General features: G+C 64.8%; 1 protein-coding gene across 3 annotated transcripts; it reads right to left on the bottom strand.

The window, feature by feature from the left end:
- Window positions 1–763: 763 nt before the first annotated feature.
- On the bottom strand, window positions 764–11776 carry GABRD (gamma-aminobutyric acid type A receptor subunit delta). 3 transcript variants are annotated; one of them, XM_017542633.2, is made up of 9 exons: window positions 11616–11776; window positions 6240–6352; window positions 5913–5980; window positions 5234–5454; window positions 3770–3852; window positions 3118–3255; window positions 2230–2385; window positions 1731–1948; window positions 764–1532 (listed from the first exon to the last, which is right to left on the bottom strand). In XM_017542633.2, exons 1-9 carry the CDS (start codon window positions 11681–11683, stop codon window positions 1233–1235), a joined length of 1365 nt encoding a protein of 454 aa, XP_017398122.1. In that variant the 5' UTR covers window positions 11684–11776; the 3' UTR covers window positions 764–1232. The 3 variants fall into 3 exon arrangements, with proteins under 3 accessions (XP_017398122.1, XP_017398121.1, XP_017398123.1); XM_017542632.2 differs by lacking the exon at window positions 11616–11776 and adding an exon at window positions 9090–9494; XM_017542634.2 differs by lacking the exon at window positions 11616–11776 and adding an exon at window positions 7038–7126.
- Window positions 11777–12235: the final 459 nt, after the last annotated feature.

The following is a 12235-nucleotide window of genomic DNA, read 5'->3' as shown; positions in this document are numbered from 1 at the left end:
CCCTGGAAAACCTGGACCCCTCATTCAGAGCTGCCCATTAGCTGCTCCAATGGCCGGAGGGGTCCTTGAGCTGCAGGGTGGTCACCCTGTGTCCATGGCAGTGGCCACAGGCGGGAAGGGGCTGTGGTGTTTGTGGGGCCTTGGTGGCCTTTGAGAGCCTATCCTCACATCCAAGGGGGCCATGGTGGCACCTAGCCCTGGACACCCACTGGACAAGGGCCCCAGGGACCAAGGGGGCAGCAGTCCCTCTCACCCCTTCCAGGCCTCTTCTGAGCCTCAGCCCTCTCTCAGTACCCCAGACATGGCTCATCTGGGGTGCAGCCCCTGAGCCCCTGTGTCACCAAGTCTCTGTCCCCGTCTGGTGCTGAGCCCCAGGATCCCAGGAAGGCACCTCAAAAGCCCTGGCTGTGGGAGCAGCAGACCTGAGCTCACTCCGCCCCAGGGTCACCACAGGCTCCTGCCTCACACCCCTGGAGAAAATGGCTTCATCACAGCCCAGGAACACAGATCGGAGACCCAGTGCCTGAAGCCAGCATCACAAAACCTGGCTCCTCACTTCCCGAAGCTCTTCCCCAAAGCCTGCCCTGCTTCTCAGGGCCTTGCTCCTGTTTCCCCTGGGCGAGGTGTGCTCCAATCTGGGTGTTCAGTGGGCTTCCACAGCTACCTCCCACCAAACACCGCCCAGGAGCCTGCAGCTGGAGAAGGGTGTTGGGCAGCTGGGGTGGGCTCCAGGCAGCTGGACAGGATTGAGGTGCCGCACAGTGAAAGAAGGAACCAGCCCCGGCCAAGGCTTTATTTCATGCTGGGACCAGCGAGACCTCACAGACGCCTTCGCTGTTCACCGGGGGGACGTCTGCTCCCGCCTCCTCCCACACGCTCATCCAGATCCCGCAGAGCAAAGACCTAGGAACCAGGATCACTTTCTGAGGCTAAAAATCCACGGCTCCTGAAGGGCCCAGACCCCGGCCGGGCTCGGCCTCTCGGTCACACTGTCTGCTGCTTCGTCCGTGCGGGTCTCAGGCCTCCTGCTGGGAGCGCCGGGCTGGCCTTCCGGGTGAGGCGGGGGTCCGAGCCCAGGAGGACAAGGCTTCCCCTTGTTTTCCGTGGCCGAGGGTCATCCCACCTCGAAACACGCAGAGAGGAAACATGGCCCGAGGGCTCCTTCTCCCGGGAAGTTTCTGGGCTGCCGCAGCTGGGCAGCAGGACAAGCAAGAGTGGCCTGGGTCCCTCGCTCACATGGCGTACGCCGCCCAGTAGATGACGTTGACGGCCGCAAACGCCGCGGGGAACACGGCGCGGGCGTAAATATCGATGGTGTCTGCGTCGATGGGCCTGAGCCGGGTGCGGATGCCCCCCTGGCCTCCGGAGCGGGCCACCCCCTCCTTCTTGGTCTCCCCCGTCTCCACCCCCACCGACCTGTAGGAGCCCATCAGGTTCCCCGGGACGCGGCGCTGCCGGCGGGAGATGGCCAGCTCCTGTGTGACGCCGGCGGCAGATAGGGAGAAGAGGACGATTGCGTTCCTCACGTCCATCTGCACAGGGCCGGTGGGGGAGACAGGGCCGAGTGCTGGGGTGCAGCTCCCAGGCCCTGGACCACAGGGACTCCCATGCGGGGCCCCAGCCCCTCACTCTCAGGGAGCGCAGCTTGGACCTGCAGTGGGCGGGGGCAGCTGAGGGGTCCTGGGCGGGGCCCCCAGTAGCACTGTCCCTGGCTCAGCCCCAGGCCTCACCTCTGCCCTGGGCCTGGAGACCTTGACCTTGGTCTTCTGCTTCTGCTTCTTCCTGTAGTCAGCGTTGAAGTGCGCGAAGGCATACTCCACCAGAGCGGCAAACACAAAGACGTAGCAGATCCAGAAGTAAACGTCCAGGGCCTTGATGGCCGACGCCCGCGGCAGAGACGAGCGGGCACTGACCATGAGTGTGGTCATCGTCAGCACCGTGGTGATGCCTGCGGGCACAGGTGGTGCCATCACCATAGCCCTGCCCTCACACTGCCCGGCCCAGCCTCGGCGCCAATGACCCACAGATGAGGGTCTGCTGGCCCCCACCCCCATGCCCACCCCAGTGTGCACGTACTGCTCCCCTGACTCGGCCTGGTCTGGCTGGTCTTTGCCCCGGGACAGCTGGCACGGTCCGGAGGCCAATGCCGGGTCCCCAGCCAAGGTGTAGGGAGTCCTGCTCCCCAGGGGCCCCTTCCAGGTCCCTTGGGGCAGCGGTGAAGCCCCGTACCTAGAGACACCCTGGCGGGCACTGCTGCCTGACTGATCCAGAAGGAGACCCAGGACATGGCGACCAGCAGGACGGAGGGCATGTACGACTGGATGATGTAGACGCCGCGGTTTCTCCGCAGGTGAAAGTGCAGGCTGAGCCGCGGGAACTGGCCGGCTGCGGGGACAGCCGCCGTCAGCCCCCCGTCCCTGCCTGGCCCAGCCCACCGCCGGACTCCAGGGCATCAGGGTTTGGCGGCTACGGGACCCACGGCCGGTCTCAGGAAAGAGACTGAGCCCCTGCTCTACCCACCAACCACACGGCCGGAAGTGTCGGGGAACCCGGCCCTAGTCTGGTCACCCAGAGGTCACCCAGAGGACAGGGAGAGAGGCTGAGGTTGCCACTGGCCTCACATTTGCTGGGCTTGCCCTGAGGGACCCTCGCAGCCAATGGGGAGGGCTCACCCCTTTCTCTCCTAAGGCTCCTGCAGGTACAGCCGGGCTCTGGAAGGAGCCAGCACGGGACTCACCGGCTCCAGATGATGGGGGTGGAGGGGACAAAGGGTGGTGGGGCTGGGAGAGAAGGTGGCCATGAAAGCTTGGCCCCTGAGCCCTGCGGACCCCAGGCTACAAGAGCTCCCCACGCCTCGGGTTCCCTGTAAACCTGGATGCTGGGAAGAGAGAGAGCGCCAAGGAGGGACGGGAAGGCCTGACCCAGCCCACACGACGGCAGGCCCAGAGGCCCCGGCCCGGGTGCAGCCAGCGCCAGGGAGCAGCTCCCTAAGGCAGCAGCGTCCCAGCTGCATCCCGGGAGCCCTGGAGGCCTGCGCGGGGCTCGACTACAAAGCGTGAAAACCCCAGGCGGGGGCATGGGGGGGGGGGCAGGTGCTTGTGGAGGGCGGGGCCCTACCGGACTTGAAGTTCATTAGCTCTGTGGTGAAGCGGTAGCTGGTGATGGTGAACTGGGCCAGCTGCAGCTTGTCCAGCCCGTGGATGTGCTCCTGGCTCTCGGACCAGTAGTAGACGATGTCCTCGGATGAGTAACCGTCTGCGGGAAAAGCACACAGGTGGGCGGCAGAGCCTGGCCTTGGCCCTGGGAGCCCTGGCAGGAGGGCTCTGTCTATACAGGAAGCCTGCAGGGGCTGACGCCATCGTGGCGGGACCCAGCAGGACCCCAGCCGGGAGCGAGGAGGCCCTCGGCTCTGGGATCACTTCTGGCTCCTCTGGGCAGGTGGACGGGACAAAGGTGGGGTCACCATTGTCACATGACATACAGGGACTGCTGGGCTGGCTTGACGGTACCAACCCACGCCACGTCCGGGCTCCACGGCCCGGCTCCCCGGGCGGGGCACTGACCCACCGGCCCGGCTCCCCAGGCCTTCCACCCCTTCTCCTCTGGCCCAGGCTTCTGGCTCATGGGGAAGCTGGCTTGGTGCTTCCCTGCACGCCGAGCCGGGCCAGGCTGAGCCGGGCCAGGCTGAGCCTCTGTCCCCTGCTGGAGAAGCCAGCATGCCACTCCCCAAGCCGAGAGAAGCCCCCGCCCGCCTCGCCTGTCCACTCACAGCTCTCCAGGTCCAGCATGCACTCCTGCTCGTCCATGGGGTACTTGGCCAGGTCCATATCACAGGCCACGGTGGAGGTGATTCTGGCAGGACAAGCAGGTCGGTGAGGTCTCGGGGTAAGCCCAGCACTCCAGGGAGCCTGGCAGTTCCCCTGCAGAGACGGCCCCTGAGCACTGGGGCTTCCTGGAGCCCCAGCTATATCCCAGGCTTTGTTTGCGAGCTGCCCAGAATCCGGATAAGCCTGAAAACTATGCTCAACTTCACAGCCGTTTGTGAGTCTTCCTTTAGGACTATCAAGAACTGGCACAGGGGCCCTGGCCCAAGTGACTGGGGGCCACATGGGAATCGGCCCAGAGCTGCCATGCACTTGATTTTCTAGGAGAGGTCAGATATTTAAATTCTTGTGTAAGATATCCTAATTTTTTTTGTTTGTCTTTGAGACAGGGTCTCACTCTGTCACCCGAGGTAAAGTGCGGTGGTGCAATCCTGATTCACGACAGCCTCAACACCCTGGGCTCCTGTGATCCTCCCACCTCAGCCTCTCATGTAGTTGAGACCACAGGTGCACACCACCAAGCCCAGCTCATATTTTTTATTGTTTTGTAGAGGCACGGTGCTCTTTCTGTTGCCCAAGCTGGCCTCGAACTCCGGGCTCAAGAGATCCTGCCACCTCAGCCTCCAAAAAGTGCTGGGATTACATGCATGAGCCACTGCACCTGGCTGCCTTCTGATTTTTCAAATGTTGTGAACTAATTCCATTTTTAAGAGACGTGTCTGAAAACAGGCTCTCAAACGAATCCGTGCACACACACGTTCATAGCAGCGTATTCACATTCGCCAGCGCTGGAAGCGACCCAAGCGCCCTCGGCAGGGGGATGGGAGGCAGGTGCGGCGTGCCCGTGCAGTGGGCACCACCTGGCAGTGACGGGGAAGGCGGCCCCGACCCCAGCTTCAGCAGGGATGAACCCTGAGGACAAAAAGCTGAGAACTAAGTCGGAGTCGCAGAGGGTCCCACACAACGTGCGGTTCCTTTTCGATGAGTTTTCTGTCTCTGGGCAGATCCACAGAGACGGAGAGCAAACGGGTGGCTGCTGGGGCTCCGGGGGGGCTGCGGGGAGAGGACCTGCTCCCAGGCTGCGTCTCCTTCTGGGGCCCTGACATGTTCTGGGCTGGACAGAGATGGGTCGCACAATGTGGCGAATCTGCCAGATGCCACCGAATTGTTCACTTTAAAAAGGTTAATTTCATGTTATGTGAATTCCACCTCATTTTCAAAACCAAAAGGCACTGCGTTGGCCAAAAAGCCACATCTGCCGGCTTCCTGTCGGCGACCTTGGAGCGGCTGCTCCCCAGCAGCTGCGGGGGATAAAAATAACCGCGCAGCTTCGGCCCCCACCCCCGGCTCCCGCTCGAGCCTTCCCGAGCCTCGCAGCATCTGGGCGCCGTCGCCGGGCCTGGGCTCACCGGATGCTGTAGAGGATCACGCCGTCGGGCTGCAGCCGGATGAGCTTGTTCTCCACCGTCACGTCGTGGAACCAGGCCGACTTGGCGTTCACGATGAAGGTGTCCGGCAGCCAGAGCTTGTCCACGAAGCGGCTGTCCAGGCCCAGGGTCTCGTTGGTGTGGTTGTAGGACAGCCTGCTGTCCCGCCAGCTCTGGTGCAGGAACACGGTCATGGTGTACTCCTGCGGAGGAGGGGGAGCCGGGGTCAGCTTGCTCCCCCCCGGGGATGCGCAGCCCAGGACAGAGGCTGTGGGCACCCACCGTGCCCAGGGCAGAAGCACAGCAACCACCATGCCCGGGGCAGAGGCAGGGCACCCACCGTGCCCGGGGCAGAGGCGGGGGACCATGCCCGGGGCAGAGGCAGGGCACCCGCCATTCCTGGGGCAGAGGCAGGGCACCCACCGTGCCCAGGGCAGAGGCAGGGGACTGTGCCCAGGGCAGAGGCAGGGCACCCGCCATTCCTGGGGCAGAGGCAGGGGACCATGCCCGGGGTAGAGGCAGGGCACCCGCCATTCCTGGGGCAGAGGCAGGGCACCCACTGTGCCTGGGGCAGAGGCAGGGGACCATGCCCGGGGTAGAGGCAGGGCACCCGCCATTCCTGGGGCAGAAGCAGGGCACCCACCGTGCCCGGCACACCTACCATGTTGGCCTCTGAGATGTGGTCGATGCTGGCCACCTCCAGGGCGAGGGCCACATTCACGGGGGGACCTGCGAGGAAGGGGCAGAACTCAAGAGAGCTGAGGCCAGCCCAGCGCGGAAGCCAGGATGGGACCCATCCAGGGTCCCAGTCACACGCAGTCGGCCATCACGGCCCTAGAAGCTGCACCTCCCTGGTCATCTCTGTGGGGGCCTGGCTCTGACGGAGCCTCCTGGCATAGCTAGCCTCCCTTGCCCAGAGCCCAGCGGGCCACACATCCACAGCCTCGCCCAGCTCCCGAGGCTTCTGCCAGCCTGGACAACCCCTCACCTCCAATGCCCGGCCGGAAGTTGCGGGCGTAGCCAGCTATCAGCCCGTCCAGGTTGGGGAGCCAGGAGATTTCCAGGTTGGAGCCCACATAGTCACCGATGTCATTCATTGCTCTGGGGATGCAAGGCCACTGGTCAGATGGGCCAGGACTTAACTGGATTCCACTGAGCCCGGGTCCCTTCTGGGGACCTGTTTTGGGCCAGGGGGCCCGCTATGGGAGCCCTGGCAGTCGGGGGCCTGGCCAGTCCCTGAGGCTCTGGCTGGCCACAAGGACGCCGGCGAGGTCCTCAGCCTCTTCCACCGGCCCTGACCCGGCTTCCTCCCCCGACCTCAGCACGCACTCTGCCCTTCTGGCTTTGAGGGAGGTGGCCTGGCATGGGTCAAGCTCCCAGGATAACAGCCTCCCTGACTCCCTCCTCTGCCAGCCCTCGGTGGTCAGGGTCTCCACCACAGGGGTCCCTCACCGAAGACGCCTCCCTGTTGGCTTCTGAGGGCGAAGCTTCCCCCCATAGGTGGTGTGGAGAAGGGGAATGTGAGGAGCAGGCAAGGAGTGGGGACAGGAAGCGGACAGCGCCCCAAAACCAGGGCCCACAGCTTCTGTCTCCTCCCAGGAAGGCCCAGGGTGGGGCCCAGGTCCCCAAGTGCCACCTACTCCTGGGGTTTAGCTCAACCTCGGAGCGGCTCGGGGCAGCTGTCAGGGCCGGGGGGTGCCCACGCTTGAGGGAGATATCCCCTCCCTGTGCACACCATGCTGCTGCAGCCAGGAACACCCCGTCACCCCCGGCCCCATCCGCTCGCCTGCACTGGGTTCAACAGCGACCCCCAAAATGCACAGCTACCCGAGCCTCGGAATGTGAGCCTATGTGGGAATAAGATCTTGGCAGCTGTAACAAGTTAAGATGAGGTCACACTGGATCGGGTGGGCCCAGACCCACACCGGTGTCCTGAGAAGAGAAGAGGGGAGCAGCCCGGTAACTGTGGAGGCAGAAATGGCGGCGAGGTGTCCACAGGCCAAGGGAGACCGGGGTTTCTGCCACCGCCGGAGCTGGACACCGGCCGGGAACAGAGCTTCCCTCAGAGCCTCCAGGGAACCAGCCCCACCCACACCGTGATTTCCAGCCCCTGGAGTCCCGAGCTGCGAAAGAATGAGCGCCCATCGTTTGGAGCCGTCCAGTTTGTGGCGAGGGTCACACCCGTCCTCCTGCACAGAGGGCGAGGACTGGTCCCGGCCTGCGGCCTTGAGAATAACCCCCCTGCATCCTCAGAATCACTTCTACCCAAGCAGGTGGAGGAGTGGCTTCAGGCATGGCCTCCGGCTCACCAAGCCCCTGAGCCTGGCCCGAGCCCTCCCGGAGAGGTGAGGGGTGGCGACCTGAGTCGGGGCCTCCCGCTCCCCACAAGCCTAGAGACAGATTCGACCCGGTTCAGACACAGCCTCGAGCAGACGCACCATGCTGAGCCACTCCACCAGGCCCGCAAGCGACAAGCACAGTCCCTGGCTTCCTCCACGCCTGACTCCCCAGGGCCCTTCTGACTGTGCCTCCAGCCACAGCCCTTGGCCTTCTGCTCCCTCAGAGACTGCGACCGGGGCTCGAGGACCCCTCTGCACTGTCTGTCAGGCACAGCCAAGCTGAGGCTGGGCCACCAGCCCCACCCCGAGCAGCCCCCTCCCCAGCGTCCCACGAAGGCCACCTGCAGCCCACTCCTTTTCTCTCCAGCTCCAGCTCCAGCCCCCTTGAGTCCCGAGATTCCGAAGGGAGAGGCAAGGGGCGGGGCCCAGGGGTCCAGGGCTTCAGGCTCAGTCCAGCCCGTGGTGCTGCGTGAGCAGATCCAAATCTTAAACCCGAAGTTCTGGAGAAGGACAAGGGCGCAGGGAGGTGGACACTCCGCCTGCCTCTCCCCAAGTCCTGCCTTCACCCTGCTCCGTAGCCTTTATCCTCAGGCACATCCTGCGGCCCCCGAGGACCACCGGGCTTTGGGACACGGCAGGCGGGGCTCAGGTCCTCTCTCTTTCTGTCGCAACCACGCTTCTTCTTGTTTCACACACTGGCCTTTCGCAGATTTTGACTTTGAACCAAACACTCCTCAGCTAACGAGATTTTGCCAACCCCCGTCTGTCCTGGATGACCACGGTGGCCCAAGTCTGGCAGGAGGAGCAACTCAAAGGCAGCGTCCAGGGCTGCCGTCCATCCAGACCCATGACAGCACGCCCACTGGACCCCCAGGAGTGGCCCGGCGCAGGGCTACAGAGGGGCAGGCACTTTGGTGACCAAGGACAAGATGGAATCAAATTAAGTCCTGGCCTGAGTAAGGCACAATTAAAAATGCAAATGGAAGTCGCCCTGAAGGTCAGACGCAAACGGATCTGAGTGAGGCTTTATTTTTGGACCAGCCCAGCTGCCATCTAGCCTGCCTGGAATGAGGCCATAGGAGACACCATCCTTCCTGGGCCACGTCCCTTGCCCATCTCGAGGTGGTGGCATGTGTGTGGGTGCACAAAGGCAAGGCCAGGGGCTGCACCCGCCATGAAGCTCACCTGGAGGCGCCTTTGCCATCCCCTGGGTGCGAGAAGGAAGCGGGCTCCCACCCCCGCACCATTTCTCACCTAGGAGGGCGGCCGGTGGTTTTCCCACTGTGAACAGATGGGAAGGGCCAGCATGCAGAGGGCGGTGTGCTCATGCCAGACTCTGGGGTCTGGGGGGCCCCCACATCCTCAGCTCAGGATGTACAGAGCGGGCAGAGCTAGCGGGGTTGGGGGCACATGCCCTGCACCTGGGGGGCTTGTCACGGGTTTGGGACGTCTGGACTCTGGTGAGTCGTGGATATCTCGGGAGAGGGCTGCTGCCTCACCTGGTGGCCCTGGGGCCCAGTGGTGGCTTGGGCTTGGAGTTTCCTTTGGGTGGATGGATAGAGAGGCTCAGGGCCCTACACCAGGCTCCAAGTCCACACTCGGATTTAGGACTCCAAACTTGGGACAGAGTGGGCGCCATGAACACATGGCAGCTTCCCCTCCGGTTGCTCTCCATGCTCGCCCAGCCTCCTGCCCTCCTGGCCCCGCTGAAAAACAAACCCATCCCTGTCACTTGTCTGTGCCCTGGGGACAGACAGGGAAGGTAGGTGTAGCCAGGATCCTCCCCCTCCAGGCTCCTCCATGGCGCACGCCCAGCCCACAGATCCCACAGCTCTGCTTTTAGAGCAGCACAAGCCTCCCAGCATCGCAGTTACCAAGGCAAAGAGGCGCCCCGCCACCAGCACACCGCGAGCTGGCACGGCAGGAGCCGCCGCACAGCTTCTCCAGGGAGACAGAGGTGCCGCCAGCCCGGAGGGCCACCCACACGGGCACGCGGGCGGCAAGCTCAGTGCCTGCTGCGTGCACGGGTCTTCAGACTCCGGCCCGACCCACAGCCACCACGCAGGACGCTTCCTTCCTATCACACCCAGGCTTTCCCACCGGGAGCTGCTGCCATGGGGACCTGGGGTGATGGCCGGAACGGGTCCCATGACCTCCAACACTGCTCCAGACAAAGACCCCGAGACTCAGGGAAGGGAGGGCGGCTGTCCTGGGTTCTGGAGTGGATGGGCACAGACACGGACGGGAGGCGAGGCCTGCATGGACAGCACCCTGCTAAGTCTGAAGGTGGCCCCAGGGCTGAGCCGGCAAGTGCTTCCACCCTGGGGGGACCCCCCAGGCCTGCCCCTAGACACCAAGAGCAGCAGGTTGAGCCTGCACATGTGTGTGGACAGGATGGCCTCAAAGGAGAGGCTGATGGCAACGACCACAGGCCCAGAGGCCGCTCTCCTGGCTGGGCCCTGGCCTTCTAGCTTTTCTGCCCCTGAAAACAGACACAGAATCCCTTCCCCAACAGCCCAGGAGCCAGATGCAGGCCACGATTAAGCATCTTCAGATTTTAGAAAAGGGAGATGGCGCACCCAGGGGCCAGGGCTGGGGGCAACCTGGGGAATTTCCCAGCAGGAAACGTATATAAATAGGCCCCGAGGCAGGATTAATACAGGTGAGAGGAACCTCACCTCTGTGCAGGACAGGACTTGCCCCAACTAAGCTCTGGTGTCAACCTAGGGCTAAAACTTTGGGGTTTCAGAGCCGTCTGGAGTTTAGCCTCTTGGCTAAGTGGCTGTGGGCCTGGGCTGGCAGCTGGCCCCATGCCTCCAGCACGGCATCTATGACTGTGCCCCAACGCTCTGCCCTTCCTCTCACCTTGAAGGAGGGAAAGGACAAGAGGGGAAAGGCTCACTGGGATTGATGGAAGAACAACGCTCTTCCCAGGACTGGGGCTGCTTAGAGCCGGGCAGTGCTGGCCCCAACGGGCACACGGCCTCTTGGTTCTGTCCCTGCACCTCCAACAGGAAAGCTCCGAATCTCGTCCAGGGCTGGGTGCTGCCACCTCTACTGAGGCCAGCCACCACCATCTCCACATCTTCCCCGTCTCAGATCCCGAATGCTGGGGGATGGGTTTTTGCTGTTTCTTCTGCAGTCTTTGAGATGATTTTCAAAGGCGCCCCTAAATGTCCTTCCGGGAGTGGCTCCTAGAGAAGGTGGTCATGCCCAGTGGTGGGGCCAAGTTGCCCGGGGGTGGCTGAGGAGCCCGTTTCAGATCCCCAGAGAGGAGGGAAGTGGGGGGGATCTGTAAGCCAGAGGGGCCCCAGTCCTGGGAAACCTTCTTCTCAGCCTCTTCCTTCTCTGGGGAGCCCCCCCCAATATAGTTAAGAAATCCAGCATCTCTTTTCTGTTGCCAGGGGCGCCTGGCCGCCGTCCACCTGCACACGCTCAGGAGTTCTGTCTACACCATTTGAAACAGGCTCCGAAAGGGGCCCCCGGAGGCCGGGCCCACCCTCCACAGCGACGCAGCCCGCCCGTCCCGGACCCGTCGGCCGAGGAAGCTCATGCGGGTAACGGAAAGCGCCTCCCCGCGCCGAGGTCCCGGGTCTCCCCTCCCTCCTGCCTGCGGTCCGCGGCGGGACCCCCGAGTGCCTGGGACCAGGGACCCTCCCCGCGGGCGGCGGAGCTGGAGGAACGGGGGCCTCGGACGCTCTCGCCTCGCTCGGGGCGTGGGTTCAGCACCGGACGGCGGACAGCACCTGGGCGGGGGCGGGGGCGCGGTGGCCGCGTCCCGGGCCGAGGGCAGCGTCCGGGGGAGTTCGCCGCAGGCGCCGGAGGGCGAGACCCGGGGGAGGAAGGACGCGGGGGAGGACGGAGGACGCGGGGCTCGCAGACTCGGGGTCCGGGGCGCGGGTTGGCGCGGCCGCTCCCCCAGCCGCTCTCTCGGGCAGAAGCGGGACCCCCCCATCTCCCGACTCCCCTCGACCCCCCGCACCCCGGACCCCCGGACCCCCGCGTCCCGGACCCCGCCCGCTCACCGGGTGCCGCGGAGCAGCTGAGCGCAGAGCAGCAGGAGCGGGGCCAGCAGCCGGGCGGGCGCGTCCATGGCCGCGGCGGGCGCGGCGGGACGGGGTCCGCGCAAACTTGGCTCGCGGCGGCGGCGGCGGCGGCACAGGCGGGCGGGAGACCGGCGAGCGCGGCGCGAGCGCGAGGGGGCGGATGGAGCGCGGAGCCCGCCCCGAACCCGCCCCTAGCCCGCCCCGAGCCCGCCCCAGCCCGCGGCTGCCCTCCCCCTTTCCCTCCCCCTTTCCCCCCCGCCCCCACCCGCATCTCTGCCAGCAGCTCTCCCACTTCGCGGGCAGCGCCCCCGGGCCAGGGCCGGGCACTCCGGACCCCCAACCAATGCCCTTGCGCCGCAGACGGGCCCTCCGCGTGTCCGCGTGGGAGGGGACCCGCGCGCAAGCCCCGGTGGACCCCGCGGCCGAACCTTGTCCCGGCGCGCTGTGTGGGATCGCACGTCCGCGTGGCGGCTTTTGGCAGTGCCGAGGGTTTGGTTGTTGGGGGGATGGGGGTGGGGAGGGGGCCGGTCCCTGCAGCTGTTGGGGGGGGGGAGAGAGAGAGAGAGAGAGAGAGAGGGAGGGAGAGACCTTCACCCGCC

The sequence above is a fragment of the Cebus imitator genome, unplaced genomic scaffold (assembly GCF_001604975.1).
Source record: "Cebus imitator isolate Cc_AM_T3 unplaced genomic scaffold, Cebus_imitator-1.0 Scaffold145, whole genome shotgun sequence".
Lineage (NCBI taxonomy): Eukaryota > Metazoa > Chordata > Mammalia > Primates > Cebidae > Cebus > Cebus imitator.
Note: the sequence above shows the minus strand (reverse complement) of the source record. Positions and strands in the feature narration are given on the sequence as shown.